The sequence below is a fragment of the Opisthocomus hoazin genome, chromosome 5 (genome assembly GCF_030867145.1).
Source record: "Opisthocomus hoazin isolate bOpiHoa1 chromosome 5, bOpiHoa1.hap1, whole genome shotgun sequence".
Classification (NCBI taxonomy): Eukaryota; Metazoa; Chordata; class Aves; order Opisthocomiformes; family Opisthocomidae; genus Opisthocomus; species Opisthocomus hoazin.
In genome coordinates, this window is record NC_134418.1 from 83,914,427 (window position 1) to 83,935,812 (window position 21,386).

Genomic DNA, 21,386 nt, shown 5'->3' on the forward strand with positions numbered 1-21,386 from the left:
TCTTCACACTGGATTTTAACCCCCAAGCATCACCGTGTGACCGAGTCCTCTTCCACGGCGCGGCATTCCGTGTGCATTTAAGGCATGGGGACAGTCAGGAATCAGTTGCACCCCTGCAACTCCAGACACTCCAGTAATCAGCAGGGACGTGGGGCTCGGAGGACGTGTACCCCTCTGCCCCGAGACCTCGGGGTCTCGGGGCAGAGGGGTACACGTCCTCCGAGCCCCATGTCCCCCAGAGCCCCTCATCCCAGCCACCGATGGCCTCTCCCACATGCGAGCTCCGTGAACCCCCAGATCTGGCTCGGTGGGGATAAATCCCATATAAATCCCATATAAAATCCCCCCTCTTCTCCCCTCCGAGGGGAGCGGGCGGTGGGGGTGGGCAGGGCGGCCGACGACCCCTCCCCGAGCCGGGCTGATGCTCGTCCACGCCTCAGCGAGAGATATTAAAAAGTTTGGGGAGGGAGCGAGGGCATGGGCAGAGGAGAGGCGGGCAGGGGACGACGGCGGGCATGGGGACCCTCTGCCACCAGCAGCCCCCCCCCGGCGCGGTCCCCCCACCCCAGCGCAGCCCGGGGAAGGCGGGGGACGGCGCGGCGGTGCCGGGGAACCCGCTGCTCCTCCTCCTCCTCCTCTTCCTCGCCTCCTCGAGGGCCGCTTGCGAAGGTGAGGAGCATCCCTTCCCCGCGCTGCCATCCTTGCGGTGTTTTCTTTTGCGGGGGGGGGGGGGGTGACTCGCTGCAAAGCGAGCTGGCACCGCAGAGCTGGGCTGGGAGAGATGCGGGGCGGGAGAGATGCGGGGCTGGGAGAGATGCGGGGCTGGAGAGATGTAGGGTGGGGAGAGATGCAGGATGGGGAGAGATGCGGGGCTGGAGAGGTGCGGGATGGGGAGAGGTACAGGACAGGGAGAGATGTGGGGCTGGAGAAATGCGGGATGGAGAAAGATGCGGGGCTGGAAAGATGTGGGATGGGGAGAGGTGCGGGACGGGGAGAGATGCGGGGCTGGAGAGATGCAGGACGGGGAGAGACGTGGGATGGGGAGAAATGTGGGATGGGGAGAGGTGCAGGGCTGGAGAGATGCGGGACAGGGAGAGATGTGGGGCTGGAGAGATGCAGGATGGAGAAAGATGCGGTGCTGGAGAGATGCAGGGCTGGAGAGATGCGGGGCTGGAGAGATGCAGGGGTGGGAGAGATGTGGGATGGGGAGAGATGTGGGACAGGGAGAGATGCGGGGCTGGAGAGATGCGGGACAGGGAGAGATGCGCGGAAGGCTGCAGCTGCTGGCCAGGGTTTTGGGGGGTGGTTTTGAGGGGGCTTCCTCGTGTATCCCGGCAGGATCATCCCAACCTGGCAAAACAACATTCCAGCGACTTGGAAAAGTGGCTTTTGTTAAAAGCGATTTCATTTTAAATACAATTTCCTCTGGTTTCAAAGCTTAGAAAAGGGAAATAAGGTGTATCACAGAACTGTAGGAATATTTAGGACCCTCTGGATCTCACTCAGTCCAACCTGAAGCAATATTTCTTGCATGAGGAATTCCTGAGGACATGGTGAAGTGGGGGAGGATAGGGCTGCTGAGTCGCTTTAGGCGTAGATTATCTTGATTTAAATTGAAATGTTGTCTTACACCTGAAAGCTGCTACTTTCATAGCAAGGCGTGCTTGGGAAGCAAGCACAGCTAAAGGGCTTTTTTACAAAGCGTACTCTGTTTTCTAGTCTATTTTCCCACTCCAGATGGATTAACTAGTTATACCTTGTGAAATAACTTTATAAAATAATCTGCTGGGCAAAGAATGTTTTGTTTGTATTATATGTGTGTGATTGTGTGAGTTGCTTTCATCAGGATTTTTGTTCTGATTTGTTGTGAATTTTTAGTATCAAGAATCAAAGAAATCTAAGTGCAGTATACGGAATATTCTGTTAGAAACGAATTCTGGAGATGTGGAAGTGGGGAGGGAAGGAAAGGGGGGCGAGGAAGGGCGACGGCACACAGCATTTCATCGTGGTTCTGACAGAAATGACTGCCAGGAGCTCGCAGAGGGAGGGAAGAGAAGACGAGGAGTGAATCCCGGGTTGAAAAGTGACTGAGATCGTGCACCTGGCGTGCTGCTGCCTTGGAATAAGCTGAGATTTTAGAAGCTGGCAAAATTGAAGGATAAGAGGACAAACGTATCATGGGCAGTGTCAATTTTGTAGGAGGATTTTCTCCTATGTGTTCCTTGTGAATCGGATTGCTTTCCTCAGTAGCCCTCTTTTTTCCCCGCTGTGGGTATTTTGTGTCCGTTATAAGGCACTTTACCATTTCCCTCTGTGTGCCGTTGTGTGTGAACGCATGAGCACAAAACAGACGGGGCCATAAGTGAAATAAGTGCTTTGGGAAGAAGTGGAGAAGGGTTGAGGAAGCTTATGAGCCGGTGGAATAATTGCATCTCCTCTGTCCAAAAGATTATGCTCCAGGCAAAGAAATTAAAAAAAAAAAACAAACAACGCTATAATATTCAGGCTTTCCTGCCTGCTGCTCTAAGCTTTGCAGGTTGTTGGATTTCTTCTGGTCCTCCCGGAAAGCCTCACGAAGCAGGCGATGGCAGAAGCGGTGTTCAGAGACCGGCAGGCAAAGATTCAATGGGGAAAGTGTGTTGATTCGAAGTGTTGCCCAGTTCCACCCTTCGCAACCAGGATACCAGTCCCAGGCAATACTCCTATTTGAATATACTGATTTAACAATAGAAACCAAAGTAAGAGAATGTTTTTCTTATACTTTTCATTTATTTGCACTTTTAACTTATGTGGAGTTTTTTCCTTGAACTAAAACAAACATCCAGAAAGGCAAACTTTTCATTGGAAAGCAGGGGTTTTTTTGTTATGTGAACATCTCAGTTTTCAAAAATATTCCACTTCTACATAGGGTGAAATTATGAGCCCCTTTAATTCTTTTTGAGGGAAAACCAGAATCCAGAATAATTCATCACCTTAGGTCCCTATCAGTGCCAAAATTTTGTTTTGAAATCCACCCCTTAACACCTGGAGCTAACTCCTGTTGTAATTATTCTTATTAGTGGCACTTGTAAAACAAGGGGAGACGACGGGCATTCATACCCTGCCTACCTGGCCATTCTACCTAAGACTATCTTCACCTCTTTTCTTTGTTTAATTTGGTTCAATTCTTTGAAAAAAATGGGACCACAGGTAATTATAGACTGTCTGGGTGGCTGTAAAATCTCAGTTAACCTGAGGTCTTTAAGAACAGTGTATGAACTAGTGAGTCGTGGCTCACAGGCAGCAGCTTTGGGCAGGGGGATAAATTCGATGACTCCTGGGTTTCCTGCAGCCCCAGGACTGCACAGGCAGAGCACCACCCTCTCCAGCACCAAGCTCCCTCCCAGGTGAGCTACAAAGCGTCCCCACATCGATGTGCCTGCGTGGTGTCTCCTGTGCTCACAATTCCGTGATGCTCGTTTCCATTATCCACAAGGACTCTGATAATACATTATTACTAGAAATGTACTGCCAGGCAAAAAAAACCAATGTGGAAAGGGGGATATTCCGGGTGCTGGGTTGGGAGGGGCACAGAGACAGCGACTCCCAGGTCTGCAGCCTGCGTGGGCAGAGATGGAGAAAGGAGCTGCCCCCAAGCCAAGCACGGCATCGCTGCAGCAGTGTGCGATTAATGACACATTCAGTTGTCTAAGGGACCGAGCTTTTCCACGTCACATAAGCCAGGCAGAGGAAACAAAGCCAGTTATACATGTACTGCCTGTCATTCCTGTACCTGAAGGGGCCTACAGGAAGGATGGAGAGGGGCTTTTCACAAGGGTGTGCAGTGATAGGACAAGGGGGAACGGCTCTAAACTAAAAGAGGGCAGATTTAGGTTAGATATTAGGAAGAAATTCTTCCCCATGAGGGTGGTGAAACCCTGGCCCAGGTTGCCCAGAGAAGTTGTGGCTGCCCCCTCCCTGGCAGGGCTCAAGGCCAGGTTGGATGGAGCTCTGAGCACCCTGGGCTGGTGGAAGATGTCCCTGCTCATGGCAGGGGGGTTGGAACCAGATGGTCTTTAAGGTCCCTTCCAACCCCAACCAGTCTATGATTCTATGATTCTATCTCCTCAAAAATGCCATGTTCATATCGCAGGTATTACCCACGCGCCATCGTACGTCACACAGCACATGTTTAATTATTTAACTGTACAATCCAGCAAAGCAAGAGGTAGGATCCAGGTTCTCAGCTCGCAGTGTGGGCGCTGGAGGCGAGCAGAGTTCTCAGAAAGCTCAAGGTTGTAGGCGCTGGAATGTGTTCTCCTGAGCAGGCTGAACATTCGAGAGCTGCCCCACAAATTTTCTTGCCTGCTATTTCTTGCTGACAATGCAGTAATGCTGGTCTGACCCTTGGTGAAAGCTGAGAAACTTTCTGCTTATTGCTAAGAGATGTGAGGTTCCATATCTGCTGTGAACTTTTGAATAATAGAATCATGAAGGTTGGAAAGGATGTCTAAGATCATGAAGTCCAACCGTCACCCCAACACCCCCATGCCTGTTAAGCCATGTCCCAAAGTGCCAGATCTACCCGTTTTTTGAATCCCTCCAGGGATGGGGACACCACCACTGCCCTGGGAAGCCTGGTCCAATGCCTGACCACTCTTTCAGTAAAGAAATTTTTCCTAACATCCAATCTAAACGTCCCCTGATGCAACCCGAGGCCATAAGCCTCAGCTTCCCACTGTGTTGCTGACACATAGCAGGCAGAAACTACGGGACAACAAGAAGTGTGCCAGGTGTCACAATGTGTTCAGAGATTCTATTTAAATCACTCACCTGGGTTACTTAGGACAACGACCTTTGCTGTACAGCGTTGCTAAGCATGGTTTGTGCTTCCAGGTGCACCGATGCCATCCCAAGCGCTCGAGGCACATCAAGATTTGCGGCTGTGGAAGGAGGTAAGCACCACCCGCATGCTGCCGCATGGTGTACTCCAGTTCTTCTGTGCCCATCTCTCTCTCGGTCACATCTCACTCTCCAGCATGTCTTTTGGATGGAGTTCAGGTGCTTCTCCTTCCAGTCCTGCTTGTACCGTATGTCTCCTATCCTGACATCAGTGGAGAGGTGAAACATCTTATTTTCCAGATTTTCTGAACAGTTGCTCCAAGAGGATGATGAGGCTGGGTGTTGAGATGTCGTTCGGGTAAAAAAACTGTCTTGGCTCAATGGAGAACTATGTTTGATAACAGTTGTCATTTACCTGTCGATGACCAGGCAGTCACTGTCCCTGGAAGAAACACAGTGTCCTGTCTGATATTTTTATAGTCTGTACAAGATACGCAGGAATAGTCTCAATTCATCCAATCTTGCCTCTTGCTCCTTCCACTCTGCACACAGGGATGTGTGCATTTAATCTTACCCTAGCCTCTCAATTTATCATAGAATCATAGAATCACAGAATCATTAAGGTTGGAAAAGACCTCTAAGATCATCAAGTCCAACCATCAACCCAACACCCCCATGCCTGCTAAACCATGTCCTGATGTGCCACATCCACACGGTTTTTGAACCCCTCCAGGGATGGGGACTCCACCACCTCCCTGGGCAGCCTGGTCCAGTGCCTGACCACTCTTTCAGGAAAGAAATTTTTCCTAATATCCAATCTAAACCTCCCCGGATGCAACTTGAGGCCATTGCCTCTTGTCTTATCACTAGTTTATTGGGAGAAGAGAGCAACACCCACCTCACTACACCCTCCTGTCAGGTAGTTGTAGAGAGTGAGAAGGTCCCCCCTCAGCCCCTCTTCTCCAGACTGAACAGCCCCAGCTCCCTCAGCCGCTCCACATCAGACTTGTTCTCCAGACCCCTCCCCAGCCTCGCTGCCCTTCTCTGGACACGCTCCAGCCCCTCAATGTCCTTCTTGTAGTGAGGGGCCCAAAACTGAACACAGCACTGGAGGTGTGGCCTCACCAGTGCCAATACAGGGGCACGATCCCCTCCCTGCTCCTGCTGGCCACACCATTCCTGAGACAAGCCAGGATGCTGTTGGCCTGCTTGGCCACCCAGCCACACTGCTGGCTCATGTTCAGCCGGCTGTACTGCATCAATCAGCCCCTCTAATGTTGTGCTGCTGATTGCTATCATAATTTCTACTCTCCTCTTTGAAATGAACATTTGTTTTGACTCCAGGATGTGACACGTGGTAACCCAGGCTCTTCCCTGCCCTTTTGGAGCAGATGGAGCGGCAGGGCATGCTCTGGCGTTGCTGCAACCTTCAAGTACTCTGTTGACATTTAATTTCATAGCTTCTGACAACCTTAGAAAGCAAGTCACTCACAAGGTGTGCAGATGCAGAGAGTAAATTTCTTGCTATTGAGGCCAGTAGAGGAGATACTTCCCTTACTGGCAGCTCCCGCTGGCTCGGTTCGGAAGCGTTGGCTCAGTCACTAACATATTTCTAGAGGGCACTTGAACCAGTCCTGGTGATATTTATCTCCTGGGAAAAGTGGCCTTTTAGGAAGTGAGGTCCTGACAGCTTGAAGGAGATCATGAAAATTCTGGGTCAAAAATGCGATTTGATACATTTCTGCATTTATTCTGAAAATTTGCTAGTTGTAGCACAGGATTTGTCCCTATGGCAACTGTAGGCAAAAGCAAAGTTTCCACTCATGTCAGTGAACAAAAACATATGAATAAGATACTAAACTGCATGCAAAATTATGTAACATAAGCGATACAAAACTGACTGTTATGACAAGACTAATGCAGGACCGGAGAGGGTCTAAGGAAAGAGAATCGATGCATAGGTGTGCTCCCTCCGTCAGCCTGGTGACAGAATCAGAACAGTTCACCAGAGTTTCTTGGAGTGAAAAGAATCAGTTCTTCCCTGCTTGTTACTTGACTAGTAGATCGTTCAGGAGAAGCCCTGACTCGAAATCATCCTAGCATTTTCCAGGAATGACTCTGAGCTTATAAATGAGGGAACTTTGTAACTAAGCATTGCTTTCCTTTACTTGTCCCTCGCATTCTTTTGTTTCTTTACGTTCTTTAACCAACCCCAAACAACACGCAAGCTGCCACCCTCAGGCCACATTGCTGAGATAGGAGAGAAAATTACTGAGAAGAAGCATATGGGATGATTGAAACTATTAACTTTTTAATTTTTATTTGTATTTTTTAAAAAGGAATTAACAGAAACTGTGGCTTTTCCTCAGCCCTTGCTTTTTCCGTGGAGGTTTTAGCTGAGAGGTACCTTGCCTTGCACTGTGTCCAGCACAAAGCAGTCTCTGGCGTGTCCTGCTACTGAGCTACAGTAGTTGTCTAACAGTCACCTCCAGCTACGAAACAAGCAAATAAACCAATAAAAACCATCAAAAAAAATCCCTCAACAAGAAGAAACAGCAGATTTTTAACGTGGGCTTCCAAAACACCTTCAGCTTAGTTTAACTCCTTCCCTGCTGATTTCTCCCTCTACGTTGCCTTACTCTGAAAGTAGTGAAGCTGAACTAATACATCCAGAGACAAATAAATACAAGATGAAGGCAAAAAAGAACAGGGAGGATGTGTTACCAACAAAAACTCTTTGAAAGGGGAATTCTGTGAGTTATTAGCGTTCCCACTATGTCTGCTAATGCTTTCTCATAGATTGTCTCTAGAGAAATGAATCATGTCTTGTCTCAAAGTACTCAGATATGCATTATTTGTTTACTGCTTTTTTCATTTAATGTTTTCGTTGCTAAAGAGTGCTGTCTAGGGCTTTTTACCTATAACAAAATCATAAGACCCATTATATTGCCTGCTCTTTATTTAAAAAAAAACAACATTTTTAATGCAGTCTATGAACTAGATGTTTGGCAAAGCTTTTTGGCATCTAGATAAACAGCATTAAATATTCAGTGGAAGAAATGGTGCATATGAATGCAGGTTGCTATTGATACAATTTCAAAGCTATATAAGGAAAAGGTAAGCCTCTTCTTTTCATTGTTATTGAACTGTGCAGCTTCAGTTGGAGGACTGGAGATTTCTTCTTTTCCTTACAGAATACTTTGAGCTTTCAGCACTGGTAATATTTCCATGAATTCAAATGTCCTTTGTTCTATTTCTTCTTCCTCCATGATGAATAACTCTGCTAAAAATGATTTGGTAGTATGGGATTCTTTCACCCTGGAAAAGAGACAACAGAAAGAGGATGTGACCAATTGTCTACACAAGGTCATGAACAGCAGGGAGAGGGTGGACAGGAATCCCTTACTCATTACTTGTTCCAGGACAAGATCACGATAGCACTGAAGGAAGATAGCTTTGAAAAGACTGATCAAGACAAACAGAAATGGTATTTCACGCAGTGTTTAGGAAACCCTTGCCACAGGACGTTGTGAATGCTGAAAGTTTACAGTGGTTCAGAGAGAGATGGGTCAAATTCCCAGCACAGAAATCCACTGAGTTTTATGACAAAGGACCTACTTCCAACTCGAAGCGCTTGCACTACAGATTGCTGGTGGTTGGAGAGTATGGGTTTTACTCAGCCACTGGTCTTGTCTTAGGCTCTTCCCTGGATGTCGGCATTTGGCCATTTTGGGAAATAAGATGTAGGGCTGAACGGACATTTGTTTTGATCCAGGTGAAATGGGAATTGAGACTTGGTTTGGTTTGTGGATTCATTTGTTTTGGTTTTGTGTCTCTGTGTGTCACATTCCATTCTGTGCTGACGTGTCTAAGTTCATCAGCAATGACTTCTTCCACAGTGATCTTCAAGTTTAGATCCCTTAAAATATATTGAATGTATATCTTACTAGCACTGTGATTTGGAAACCACCTCCTTTGAACAAAATCTTGTAAGGCTTCTCATTTGCTGAAGAAATCAGTGCAAACCTCGGATATTGGCTGCCTGGTGACTCACCCAAATTGACTGGCATGCATAAGATGTGCTGGCACATATCATAATCACTCCAGGGACGCGTGTGTCATACACCTGCAGGGACGCTGGAATCCAGCTGGAAGAGTCGTGTTTGAGGACTGCTCGCTGAATCACTTGCTTTAGTTTTGTCATATTCTTCACAGCTTTGTATAATCCACAGATATCACAGAAGCGATTGAAGTTCATAGTCCATACTGCAGATGCTTAAAATCATAATTTAATATAGAACTCAGTCTGAGAGGTTACAAATAAGAGGGCAGTGAGGCAGGTAAGAGAAGAAAGTACACAGATGTGCAGGTCTTTATTCAGATCAAGCAAGTATACATTTTTTATATGGTTAAGGGCTTTTTTTCTCCTTGAATGCAAAATATTTCATGAATGTACCTATAAGGATTCCTTATGGTGGACAAGACTGCCATGCCTTTAGCTGCACTGAACTGTTTCTGAAAATATACATATTTCACTTGCTCTTATTAATCTGACTTCTTAAAAAAGGACTGTGTGAACTTTTACAGATAGCTGACGCATGTTCTGCCTACCTGTCCACAGATTCTCAGCCTCAGGTGAGTCAGACAGAGGTTACTTAATTATTTTGATATTATTGGTTATATGCAATAGGATTGGAAGTGTAATACCTGTGTTCATATCTTCTTCACATTAGGCATCCAGTGGGCTGGAAGAACTTTGTTTTTTGGTCATGGGATTTCTCCAGAAGCCACAGGTAACACACGGGAAAGACCACTTAGCCTTTCTGAAGCCTGACCTGTTAGAGTCCCAGTCTCTCCAAAGAATTCTGAAGACCCAGTATCTGAAGTGTCCCTCAGTGCTGGAAGTAGTACTATCGGTTCTTACTCTGAAGTGTTGTGTGTCCTAATCCAACACCTATTAAACATAACAGAGAGACTCCAATGTTTGGAAATTAATCTCCAAGTTGGATGCAAGGTTTTAGGTGTTTTTGTTGCTCCAGCCTAGAAAAATGATGAGCTTTCAATGGAGAAAGGATTCTACTTAGGAGACTCTAGAATTATACAAAGGAGCATCCACTAAACCCATCTACTCTCCTAGTGAAGAGTAACCAATGCTCTCTCCTGAGTTTGAAGAGAGTAGTTACACTGATGAGCAAAGACAAGTAATATATCTGCCAAGGAAGGATGATATTCCAAGCCAGTTCTGAAAAGTTTACAATGTAATCAAAATTGTCCGTTGCTCTTTTTCTTTAACAAATAAAAGCCTCTCTACCAATTATTATTCCCACAGGGTTTAAGTGAAAAAGACAACAGCAAAAGGGTAAGATTTCCATGTATATTTTACGATCGCACTAAAATTGTCAAGAAAGTCGTAACACCTTTGCCCTGTTTTGTAGTAAAACCCCACTTTTAATTTTTTTGAACAGTTCTTATTTCATTATTCTAAGGCTCATGACTCAGGCAACTCAGCCATCGTGGTAAGTGGCGTAGCACCTCCTTGTGAGTACACGTGTGTTTGTACTGAAAAGCAAGGTAATGTTCCTTTCTGCACAAAGTCGTCTCTCCAACTGTGTAGCGAACTCAGAACAGGGAGATTCATGTTTAAGATATAGGATGTGTTTTAATAACATGGGAGAGGATCATCAGTACCGCACAGATGTGAAAAAGACCCAGCCGAACTTTCACGGAATCCCAACCGCATCTTAATCACAGAATCACAGAATCACAGAATCACAGAATGGTCGGGGTTGGAAGGGACCTCTGTGGGTCATCTAGTCCAACCCCTCTGCCAAAGCAGGGTCACCTACAGCAGGCTGCACAGGATCTTGTCCAGGCGGGTCTTGAATATCTCCAGAGAAGGAGACTCCACAACCTCCCTGGGCAGCCTGGGCCAGGGCTCCGTCACCCTCAGAGGGAAGAAGTTCTTCCTCAGGTTCAGCTGGAACTTCCTGTGCCTCAGTTTGTGCCCATTGCCCCTTGTCCTGTCGCTGGGCACCACTGAAAAGAGCTTGGCCCCATCCTCCTGACACCCACCCTGCAGATATTTGTAAGTACATATTAGGTCCCCTCGCAGCCTTCTCTTCTTCAGGCTGAACAAGCCCAGCTAATCTTGTCGTTTCAAAGTTCAGGAATAAGATTAAATGCTTTTTTCTGGTACTGGAACACAACATATGCAGTGAAATAATGCGGATTTATAGAAGCTGAGAACATGACCATAAATATTAGGAATTCTTAATGAATTTTTAAAAATTAGTAATTAAATTTTTTTTTATTTATTTGTGCATGTCATTACTACGTATCAGGCAAAACAGTATTTAAGTCTGAGACTTTGGATTGTATTTTAAAGGAAAAAGATGTTTTAAAAAATAGCCTAGTATTGTTGCTATAAATGTATTCTCATAAACCAGCAATTAAATTGTGTGTGATCCACTCTTGCTTTTGGAGTGCAAACATCATCTGTTACTTCTGTGCATGTATGTGGTTTTTCCGTGCACCACAGGATTTTGAGAAAGTGAAACATATCCGTGTTTTCTTGTTTCTTAACGAGCATTCTTATATGTTAATGTCCAGTTTTGCCTTGTTCTTCACATTTCTTCAGAAATATGTGGTATATTTTCTAGAAAGTGGTATTGCTGGTGTCCTTTGCCCCTGCCTGCCCCCCGAGGTCACTGCTTGCTCACTTCTCCTGGTTTAGCTGTTCGGTTGACTATTGTCTAGCCCAGTTCTCCAAGATACTAACTTAGGTGAGATCCATCATTCCTTGGCTTTATTAACTGCAAGATAGAATCCAAAGGAACAGCCGGGATGCCCTTTACCTCTTCCACATCAGGCTTCTAGTTTTTTCTGCTATTACGATGACACATTGCCTAACTTAGGCAGACAGTGCATAATTGGTTCCAAGTAGGCAAGTTCATTTCACCTACTAAGTACATTAACACTTTCAGAACTTTAGTTATTCCATATACTACAATTATCTTTATTTGTATTAATTTTCCAGAAGCATTGTAGCAAAAATGCATCATTTTTTAAATTACGCTTATGTGAGTTGAAGGTTTAAATCAGCTGATGGAGCACAGGTTTTTCTGCTTTGCTGCTCCCTGTGGACCTCTCTCCGCAAGCCCACATGGCTGGGTTTTGCCAGGGGGGGATTTAAACTGCACACAATGCCGCTGCGCTGAGCCAGGCTCTCTGCACGCACAAAGTCTTGTTGAACACAAGGAATTTCATGACTGCAGCTTGTTTTTTAGGCAAAGTGACCAGTGCCACGGTTACAAATTTTGCTTGAGAATGGATCCCTCCTGCACACTGTTTTCCAGTAAAAAGAAAGATTTTTTCTTGCTGCAATTTAAGTTATTTTTAAGTAAAATGAACTTTCAGTGTAACGGAGATTGCAGCTGCCAACTTCCATAGCAGATAAACATCGAAATGTTAGTAGGAAAAGTGTATGGAAACATGCTCTGCACTGCTCACAGAGGCTGATCAAAGTCTGAGGAATCGCAATTGCCTGGGCACGGAGTCTGTGAACGGCTCTGAACTTTCAATGAGCAAAGGTGAGGACGCACAGCTTTCCCCCGCATCGCTGTCCCAGTCACATACGTAGTGCGAATATAAACGTTGGTACCTGTTTGTTGTCAGGATGCTCCAAAAAGAAGTGTCTCAACTAACATCTTCGGTCCTTTTTCGGTGCATGTTCGGTCCATAAGCCAGTACCGTGGGGAGAGACTTTTTTTGCGTCATGAGGTCCGGATTTCACTGTTGCTCATGTGTCTGTATTCGTGTCCTCTCAGTCGTCTGTCCTGCATCCTTTGCTGCAACTCGTTCCCCAGCTTAACGAGAGAAGACCGAAGAGATACAAGGTGGATGTATGTAACCCTCAGCTCTGCATGCTTGCATTCTCACGCTTTGTGATTCATTCGCGCTTCTGAAAATGTCCGCGTAGACCTTTCTGCTCGTAACTTTTTTATTTTCAGAATTTGATATCACACTAGTGTATTTTCACTAGAAATGTGAGAGGGATTGTATACTTACAGTAATCCTGCTGATATTTAACACTTAAAACCAAAAAACCCTTAAGTAATAATCTTAACAAAGGAGAGTGGTAGAGCACAGAGCCTGTGTATCAAAATGGATCTGTTAGTTCTTTTATAAAAAGAAAAATACTTTCAAATGTATCTGTACCATTATATTGCAGTTGAGATATATTTTCTAGGGGGTCCTTTTTTTTCCCCATTTGGAATTCAAACCATATCAATTCCTTAAACATATATTATTTATGACTTCTAGCACTAAGAATTTCCAAGGAATTTATAGGCAATTTTACGGTTTAACTTAAGATGCAGACAAGAAAGTTTTCTGTGGAATTCAATTTTCCATAGAAACTTCGTGTGTTTCGGAACAAAAATTTCACATAGAGAGAACTAGCCCCCTTGTTTCCAAAATATCATAGAATTTTGGTATGCTTGCTGCAAATGCAAGTTCATATCAAAAAGCAGATGGATATTAATGTCCATCTCTTTAATGGAGCTGTGAAGAGGAGACAAAAATGCAGGCTGATACATAAGAATCTTTCTCTGTCAGAATACTGAAGCTTTCTGTATAATGAAGTATAGCAAAACCTAAGACCCAGCTTCTTCCTGTTTTACAATGACTTCAGCTTGGTTATTCCTTAGATTAATTGATATGAGTCCTTATATTCACTGATACATGAGTTAAATTAGGTGTACAAAGACAGTATTTAGAACTCAGATAGTGGCATCCCTGTAAGCAGGACTTTTCCTTTATTAATCCAGACAAAGGCTGCGTTTTTAACTCCCACATTTCTGATGAACTCTTCATCCTCTGATTCCGTACGCCAGCTTTCATCTAGTTGGGGCTGGGGCTGGCAATACTGCCTACCCCTATCTTCGGATTGCTGCATACCCCCAGCTGTACGCCCCGAATCGCCAGGAACAGGATGGTCAGCACAGCACAAAACACGATCGCGTCACTATTTCAGTCCCATCTCAATATTCTACACACGTATTAAAGTCTAGGCAGAGGTACCAACTAAGAGAAGGATATCGCAGAAGCCTACACAGCCGTGAGCTGCATGGCTAAGGGAAAAAGGGAACGTTTGCTTCCCGAGCAATGAGGAGACTGTTTTTAACTGTGTACTACTCTTCCTACACTTCCACCGCATTGTAAATGTGGAGGAACTGCATAAAAACCAATGGCACTTTTTTCTTATCCAGTGACAGAACCTGGCCACAGATAAGAACTGAAAGAGTTGGTACTTCTACTCATGGACTAAAATCGTTGTGAAAATTTTAATCCGTTACATATCTGAAAGGAAAATACAGGGTAAAATTTACCTACTGTGATGACATTGGCGTGAAGTGTATTTATGCCATTGGACCTATATTCTGGCAAAGAATAGCCTTGGAATTGCTCTTTGTGCTTTTAACTGAACATACGTGTCAAAGCAGACAAAGAATGGGAAGAAGAGCATAAATGCAAGAACACAAAATTGCCATAGGTAAAAACAAACTGCCTTTTAAACCCAGTGAAGTCCTTCGCTAGAGTACTTTAACATCCTGAATTTACTTCCATTGAGGTTGATGGCATAATTAATGGAAAGAGAACACATTAATTAACAGACAATAACCTAAAATGCATAACATATTTGGCATATTCCAGCATATCTCAGTCTCTTCATGGCAGCTTTGTTTTTAGTGGGCTCAAAAAAGAAACTATAAGGATATTTTCCCAAGTAATAATGATATCAAACATTACAGAATATATCAGTCAGATCGTGTGTCTTTATATATATTTAGTGAGTCACAATATGTATAACAATTCATAAATGAAATTTAATAAATTGCTTCTGTTTACGAGCTGTCAAGCCATCATGTGACATACAATTTAGACGTTTTTTTACATCATACTCTGCAAATCCTTAGAAAAAAATTAAAAAGTATACTAGCTGTCAGATATAAAGTGTAAACATTCACTGATATAAAAAGTCCTTTTTTTAGGGTAGTGCTCGGGAATATTTCTTCCGAGGGAAATTAAAAAAAACAGACAAAAATTGCTATAGTGTTTGGGAGTGAGCCCAGAGCAGGCAGATATAACTTTGTGGCAAAAGGCAAACATTTTATCCAGCTTCTTTTTGCAAGGCACCTTATTTTCATTGGATAATTAAAGTAGAAATGAACGAATGATGATAAGTATTATGTGTTTCCTTAGCTGTCTTTTCAAGTGGCTAATTTTTAAAAGATCTGTCTCCTGTAATTTGTATTACTGTACTCTTAACTAGCGGCACAAGGAAACAGAATTCCAACCATTCTGCAGTGTGATAGGTAGGAGTCTTTAATTTGCTATCGTGATGTTATGCATTACGAGGTAATGACATGGCCAACGCTTACAGAATATAGCCATGTTAAAATAGTCATATAAACCTAAGGAAGCAACGAAATCGGCTCTAAATTGAATTGCATTTTCTAGAAAGCAACTTTTTTGATTCCCTGTTCTCAGTTCCTGCTGTGAACACCAGTCACCTTGCTAGAGGTGTTCTTTACTCCTGCACAGCGCATAAACACCAGGCGTTCACAAAGCGCTCGCACCTTCTGGAATCGATTTCTTGTGTAGACTCTTTTGGTCTGGGTATTTTTGCACGCACCTTATTTATTTTAATGTCATAATAAGTCTCTGAAATTCATCCATAATGTACTTCTCATGTTGGTTTATAGGGCAGATTTCAGCATATTTTAGGATATGAATTTAAAATCCTCTCTAAATGTTATTCCTCAGGGCCGTAACAGTTTATAAAAAAATTAAGAAAACACTGAAATAATCTGCCACCAATAATAAAAGTAGTGCGAATATTCCCTGGATGTGAGAAAGTTGTAAACCTATCCTTCCGAGAGACTCTGCCAGGAGGGCTGACAGGGAAACGGCATGGATAAGCCCTGAAGCCGGTGGGTGCCCCAGCTGTGCAGAGGAACTCCGAGCCCCCATGGAGCAGGAAGCCCCCGTGTCCCTGCGGGCTGCCCACCTTCAGCTGGACTATCTGACTCTGGTGTCACGGAATGGGCTTCAGGAAGGGTTAGCTTGCAGCTGGGTTTTTTTTCCCTTGCACTGGGAAGGAAACCAGAATCTGCTGTACATAAACACAGGCACCCCTCTCCCCAACCAGATAAGGAGTTGAAAAGGTGGATGGGTGAAGGAGGAAACATGCTCGATTCAATTTATTCTTTCTTCCCAGTTTGGACTGACACCAGATTTTGTCATGTATTTCGTTCCTCTTGAGCTACATCTTGGCTGGTATAATATGATCCAAGAAAGACGACGCAAGAGCGCTTTGTTGGCAAGCCAGTCTAAGACTGAACAAGATAACTTCTAGAGGGCAGGCATTAAAGAAACCCTCTAGATAACCATACATCTTCATGAATACATATGTTTCTATATACACATATACATGCAGGTTTGTGAACATATGTGCACATACATTACAGCATGTATTAATCATTTGTCAATGTCTCCCAACCCCTGGAAGTTTAGAAGGTAGGTGTTACGATGAAGACAGACTTCAGCTTCAGTTGTTTTCCAATGTCAACCTTCTGACACGAAATCAAACAAGAAAACTACGTAATCGTTAAGAGGTGTCTGGCTGTAAACAGAGAATGACATATTAACATAAATCACAATTCCATATTATCATAGAACCATCGAATTCTTTGGGCTGAAAGGGACCCTCAGAGGTCCTCTAGCCCAGGTCCCCTGCAGTGAGCAGGGACATCTCCACCCAGACCAGGTTGCTCAGAGCTCCATCCAACCTGGCCTTGAATGTTTTCAGGGATGGGGCATCGACCACCTCTCTGGGCAACCTGTGCCAGGGTTTCACCATCCTCATGGTAAAAAATTTCTTCGTTATATCTAGTCTAAATCTACCTTCCCTTAGTTTAAAGCCGCTACTCCTTGTCCTATCCCAACAAGCCCTGCTGAAAACACTTTCCCCATCTTTCCTATAGGCCCCCTTCAGGTACTGAAAGGCTGAATTATTATTACACTATTATTACTATCACCACATTAATAATTGTGCTCTTGATTCCTTTTGTGTTCTAGATAAATTTCCCTAACTTGCAACAACTGCCTCATTTGTTTCTGTTTTTATTTTTGTTGACATATTAAATAGAAAAAGTAGAAAAATAAGGAAATATAAGTATCATAGGACACTCAAATGGCAATGTACAAGACTCCATCAACAGACAAATTTTCAGCCTTTTTAAATATAAACATTGTAGTATTGAATGGATTATAGACCTAATACGGGTATTTCAAACCCAGGTAATGCTAGAATGAGGTGAACAATATAAATAAAATTAATCCAGATGTTTTACGTACAGCAAAGAAACTGGATATCATGGTACACCTGATGAACTGGAGTCCAAATTAAAAGCAAGACTCAAAAATGATATGCAGTTTAAACCTTGCTTCCTTTGAAAGCTTCCCAGCCTTGAAGTTAGTCCTGGGTTTGGAAATGGTGGGAGCCACCTTGCTTTACACAGTTCAAACAGCATTAGACCAGAGCATGAAGTGATGTCTTTCTTTGACGAGTCAGGTTATGATCATTACCCAAGAGGTGACATGGCCCCAGTTTTCAATTGACAACTGCCATCATTGCTAAATAAATTCCATCTAAATTTTATGTTCTGGCAAGCACAAGATTTGAATTATTTTGTTTCTCCATCAGCCTGGGTCCCCAGCTGCAGGACAGATGCCTGGCTCATAGATCTGATATTAACACAAGCAATGAAAATACTGTGATTAAGCTTATGTGTTCTCTAACCATGAAGGTCTCATTAAGGCAACTGGATACTTCATGCTTTATATTTGTTACATTTAAATCTAATTTCTATTTATTTTCTTCATCATTCATTCCCCCCGCCTTGCTGTACAATGAGCAGACAGTTGTTTCTCAATCTGTGCAGCATGGACAGGATAGAATAGCATAAGAACCTGTCTTGTCTTTGGGACTTCATCTAAGAGCGGTGCTGATGGTACACCTCTGGGAACAGCCTGGGATCTCATTCCTGCGAGAAGCCTAAGCATTTCTGATATTTCAGCTTTGCATTGTTTGTGCTTCTGTGAGGCACATAGACCAACCTGACTTTGTCCGTAGAGACTCTGCTGCCATGAAGACACCCTGGTTGTGTCTGGGCAATGAAACCTGGAAAGCCGAAGGCAAGGGCTCATCATCATGGCTAGCACCAGTCTCAAGGAGTCTGAACCCAGCCAAAACTTGAGGTGGAATTTGGCCTTTATTCATATGTTTTCTGCTATTTCTACATGACAACATGAACTTTTTGTTACTGACATGGAGAAATATAGATAAAGCATGTCTTCAGGGGCAAGACTGTATACTAGTACCAAAGAAATACTTTTAATATGTACAAAAGCAAACTCTATATATATATTCATTTACAAGACTAGATATGATTCAAAATACTTTTTTCAGGAAGAACTTCCAGGACCTGGAGCGATTCAAAGCAGAGGCTACTTCTTCTACAGGGTATGGTTTGTTTGACCTTTTTTCTTTTCATTTCATGATGAGTGTTCCAAAACAAAAGCAGAGAGACCAGTGAGTAAGAATTACTGTGACTGAGGAAACTTTTTTCAGTATGAGCACCCTACTGCATAGTACTACTCCAGATCTGCTCCAGACATTTTCTTGGATTAAAATAAAGGCATAGCAGGAATTTTTTGTACGTATCTTAATGTTTGTGTGTACAGAATACCATGCTACGCCTTAAGAAGTCATTGGTTATTCTGTATATAATTCTCAGAGAAAGTTCTAGAAAATGCGGCATCTTGGACAATCCCTCTAAAGCATTGCCCAACATGGTATGTTTGCGTGTGATATAAATCCAGTGCCGTGCTTACACACTGTATCCAAACAGCTACCGGGCCTCACCTTCCCATTTTCCTTGTATTTTGAGCAGTGAGGTTAGAAACTAGACACAGAAATTCTCATGAGACTGAAACTTCCCTGTTCATCTTTTATGTGACAGAGCCTTTTCACTCTGTTCTAGCAAAATTGAGCAAGTTAAAGATGGCGACTCAGACTTCATCATAACTCTCTTGATTTTGGTTATTATTTTTTTCTACTTATATAAGAAAGTGGCTAATGGCTTTAAATAAGAAAGTGGCTACGGCTGGACTCAATAAACTTAAAGATCTTTTCCAGCCTAAACGATTCTATGATTCTAATGAAAAGATCCCAAGTTTGTGTGGTTACATTTCTTATGGATCAGGCTTAGATCTTTAGAGTTCTTACGCCAGGCCAAAGTTATGGGTAATATTAACACCAATGCATTCACAATGCCAGAGTAAAAGGCAAATTCTTATTAAGCTCAGTAAGAAATTTATCTTTTTTATCAGCTGTAGTAGAAATTGTGTCAAGTCCCTCAGCAGTGCAAAATATTTCTGAAGATGACCATGGCGAAAAGGGAGAAACACTTCACCTGTCTTACAGAACACAATCTAAAAATAAAATCGAGAGTGAGATATGTGTGTTTGTTCGTTGCAACAAACACTTATAATGCAAGAATAACGACAACCTGAAAGCATGTTTTAAGAAAATGCAAAAAGCCTGATGGATAATGGTCTCTTAGAGTGACTTCTCATGGCTTTCTTCCCCTTATAAAACCATACAAGATGGGCATAATTCCTTCTTCAATCTTGATGCAGCAGGTTTTACTCTACAATTCTCCTCCAGGGGTGGATATACATTAAACAATAACTGGTCTCAGGTTTATCTTTAGTGATGATGACATTGACAGATCTGAGAAGCTGACTGATTTCTAGACATACCAAGTTGTGTGGGGCTTTGTTACTGAACCCAGGCAGTTTTACAGAGTGCTTATGGAATATTTGTCTTTCAGCCACGCAATGGAAGGAGATCAGTGGATTTTCGCTGAGGAGGTATTTATTTAACGCTTTTAATCATGATCTGCATTAAAATTAGATTATTTTTATACAAATAGGCCATAATATTTATGTTGAGAAGTAGTCTCAGAAAGCCTTTAACTGTGTAGTCAGCTTAGATTTCCACAGAAACTTCCCCCTGATGCATTAAATTCACGTGTCTTCAGATGAACAGAAGCTGAACATGTTCAGCTCCTAGAACAGAGAACATAGAGGTGTTTTGAGCAGCAAGAAATGGACAATATCCCAGATTTGTAAACAGTTTGGAAAGCCAACAGTTAGGATAAGTATACATCAGGAAGAACTGATCCAGCCACCTGCCAAATACACACTGAGAAGTAAACTGACATCTTAGGGGTCATCCCCTGATCTTAAGCAGAAAAAAACCCTCACACTGAAACTAAGTACGGACTTCGGGATTTAATTTTAAAGCATTCAACTATTCAGAGAGATATAAAGAAAGTGTGCCAATATTGTAATGTTCTGGTTTCTAATCTATTTTATACTTCTAGCATATTTTAAGTATTCAGTCTATCATACCAACAGCTAATGCTTTTCCTTATTTTTCAGGATTTTAGATTCCTGACCTAGAATTAACGCTGCAGGAATGTGGAGCACATGGATATACTGTTTTCCTTACAAAAATTATTCGTTACTAATGTACAATAAAAAATCACTAGAATGTAAATGCTCTTAAACTGGATTCTGTTATGGATTCCAAAGTCTCTTTACTTTCTTGATTATATTAAAAGCATCTTAAAATTATCTCTTTCCTAGTGTGACGATGTTTACGACTGTGTGTAACGCAACCGTAAAAGAGTAAGCGTGTGCATGCAACGGATGTTGCCTCCAACAGCATTGTTACGTACATTTATTCTCCCTTATAAATAAAGGCATTCAGTTACAAAGTTGTTTTAATGTTTGTAAGGTAGACTGCTGGATTTTTTTCAGAACATACTGTGATTTGTTCAGTCTTTAGAATCACAGCTTATCAAGCAAGTCAAACAGAACGCGGGGTTTGATTTTCAAGATGGTTGTCTCTACCTCTGGACTTCCTTCGCTGTAGCCTGTGGACTTCTGGTAGTCTGCAAGGTCAAGATAAGTGCTCTGCAGGTGATCTACAGAACTGTGTTGATGAGAATGGAGTTTGGCAGTCTTCAAAAAGCCTAAAGGTTAACAGCACTTCATTGGCTGAAACAAAATGAGAATCTCTATTCCCTTAACAAAAGGAAATTGTACAAGTTCATAGAATCATAGACTGGTTTGGGTTGGAAGGGACCTTACAGCCCATCCTGTTCCAACCCCCCTGCGATGGGCAGGGACACCTTCCACCAGACCAGGTTGCTCAGAGCTCCATCCAACCTGGCCTTGAACACTTCCAAGGAGGGGGCAGCCACAGAGTCTCTGGGCAACCTGGGCCAGGGCCTCACTACCCTCAGAGTAAAGAATTTCTTTCTTCTAATCTAACCTTTATCTCCCCTCTTTCAGTTTTCAGCCATTATTCCTTGTCCTATCACTCCATGCCCTTTAAAAAAGTCCCTCTCCAGCTTTCTTTTAAGCCC

The 21,386-nt window shown here is 43.1% G+C and overlaps 1 protein-coding gene across 3 annotated transcripts; it reads left to right on the top strand.

The window, feature by feature from the left end:
- The first annotated feature begins 497 nt into the window (after positions 1-497).
- Positions 498-20,713, top strand: NMU (neuromedin U). Of its 3 annotated transcripts, XM_075421973.1 has the most exons (10): positions 498-669; positions 4,876-4,934; positions 9,409-9,456; positions 9,555-9,614; positions 10,151-10,180; positions 10,287-10,337; positions 12,648-12,722; positions 18,356-18,409; positions 19,782-19,821; positions 20,395-20,713. In XM_075421973.1, the coding sequence occupies exons 1-9, from the start codon at positions 516-518 to the stop codon at positions 19,815-19,817; spliced, it is 567 nt and encodes a 188-aa protein (XP_075278088.1). In that variant the 5' UTR covers positions 498-515; the 3' UTR covers positions 19,818-19,821; positions 20,395-20,713. The 3 variants fall into 3 exon arrangements, with proteins under 3 accessions (XP_075278088.1, XP_075278087.1, XP_075278085.1); XM_075421972.1 differs by lacking the exon at positions 12,648-12,722; XM_075421970.1 differs by lacking the exon at positions 10,287-10,337.
- The last annotated feature ends 673 nt before the right edge of the window (positions 20,714-21,386 follow it).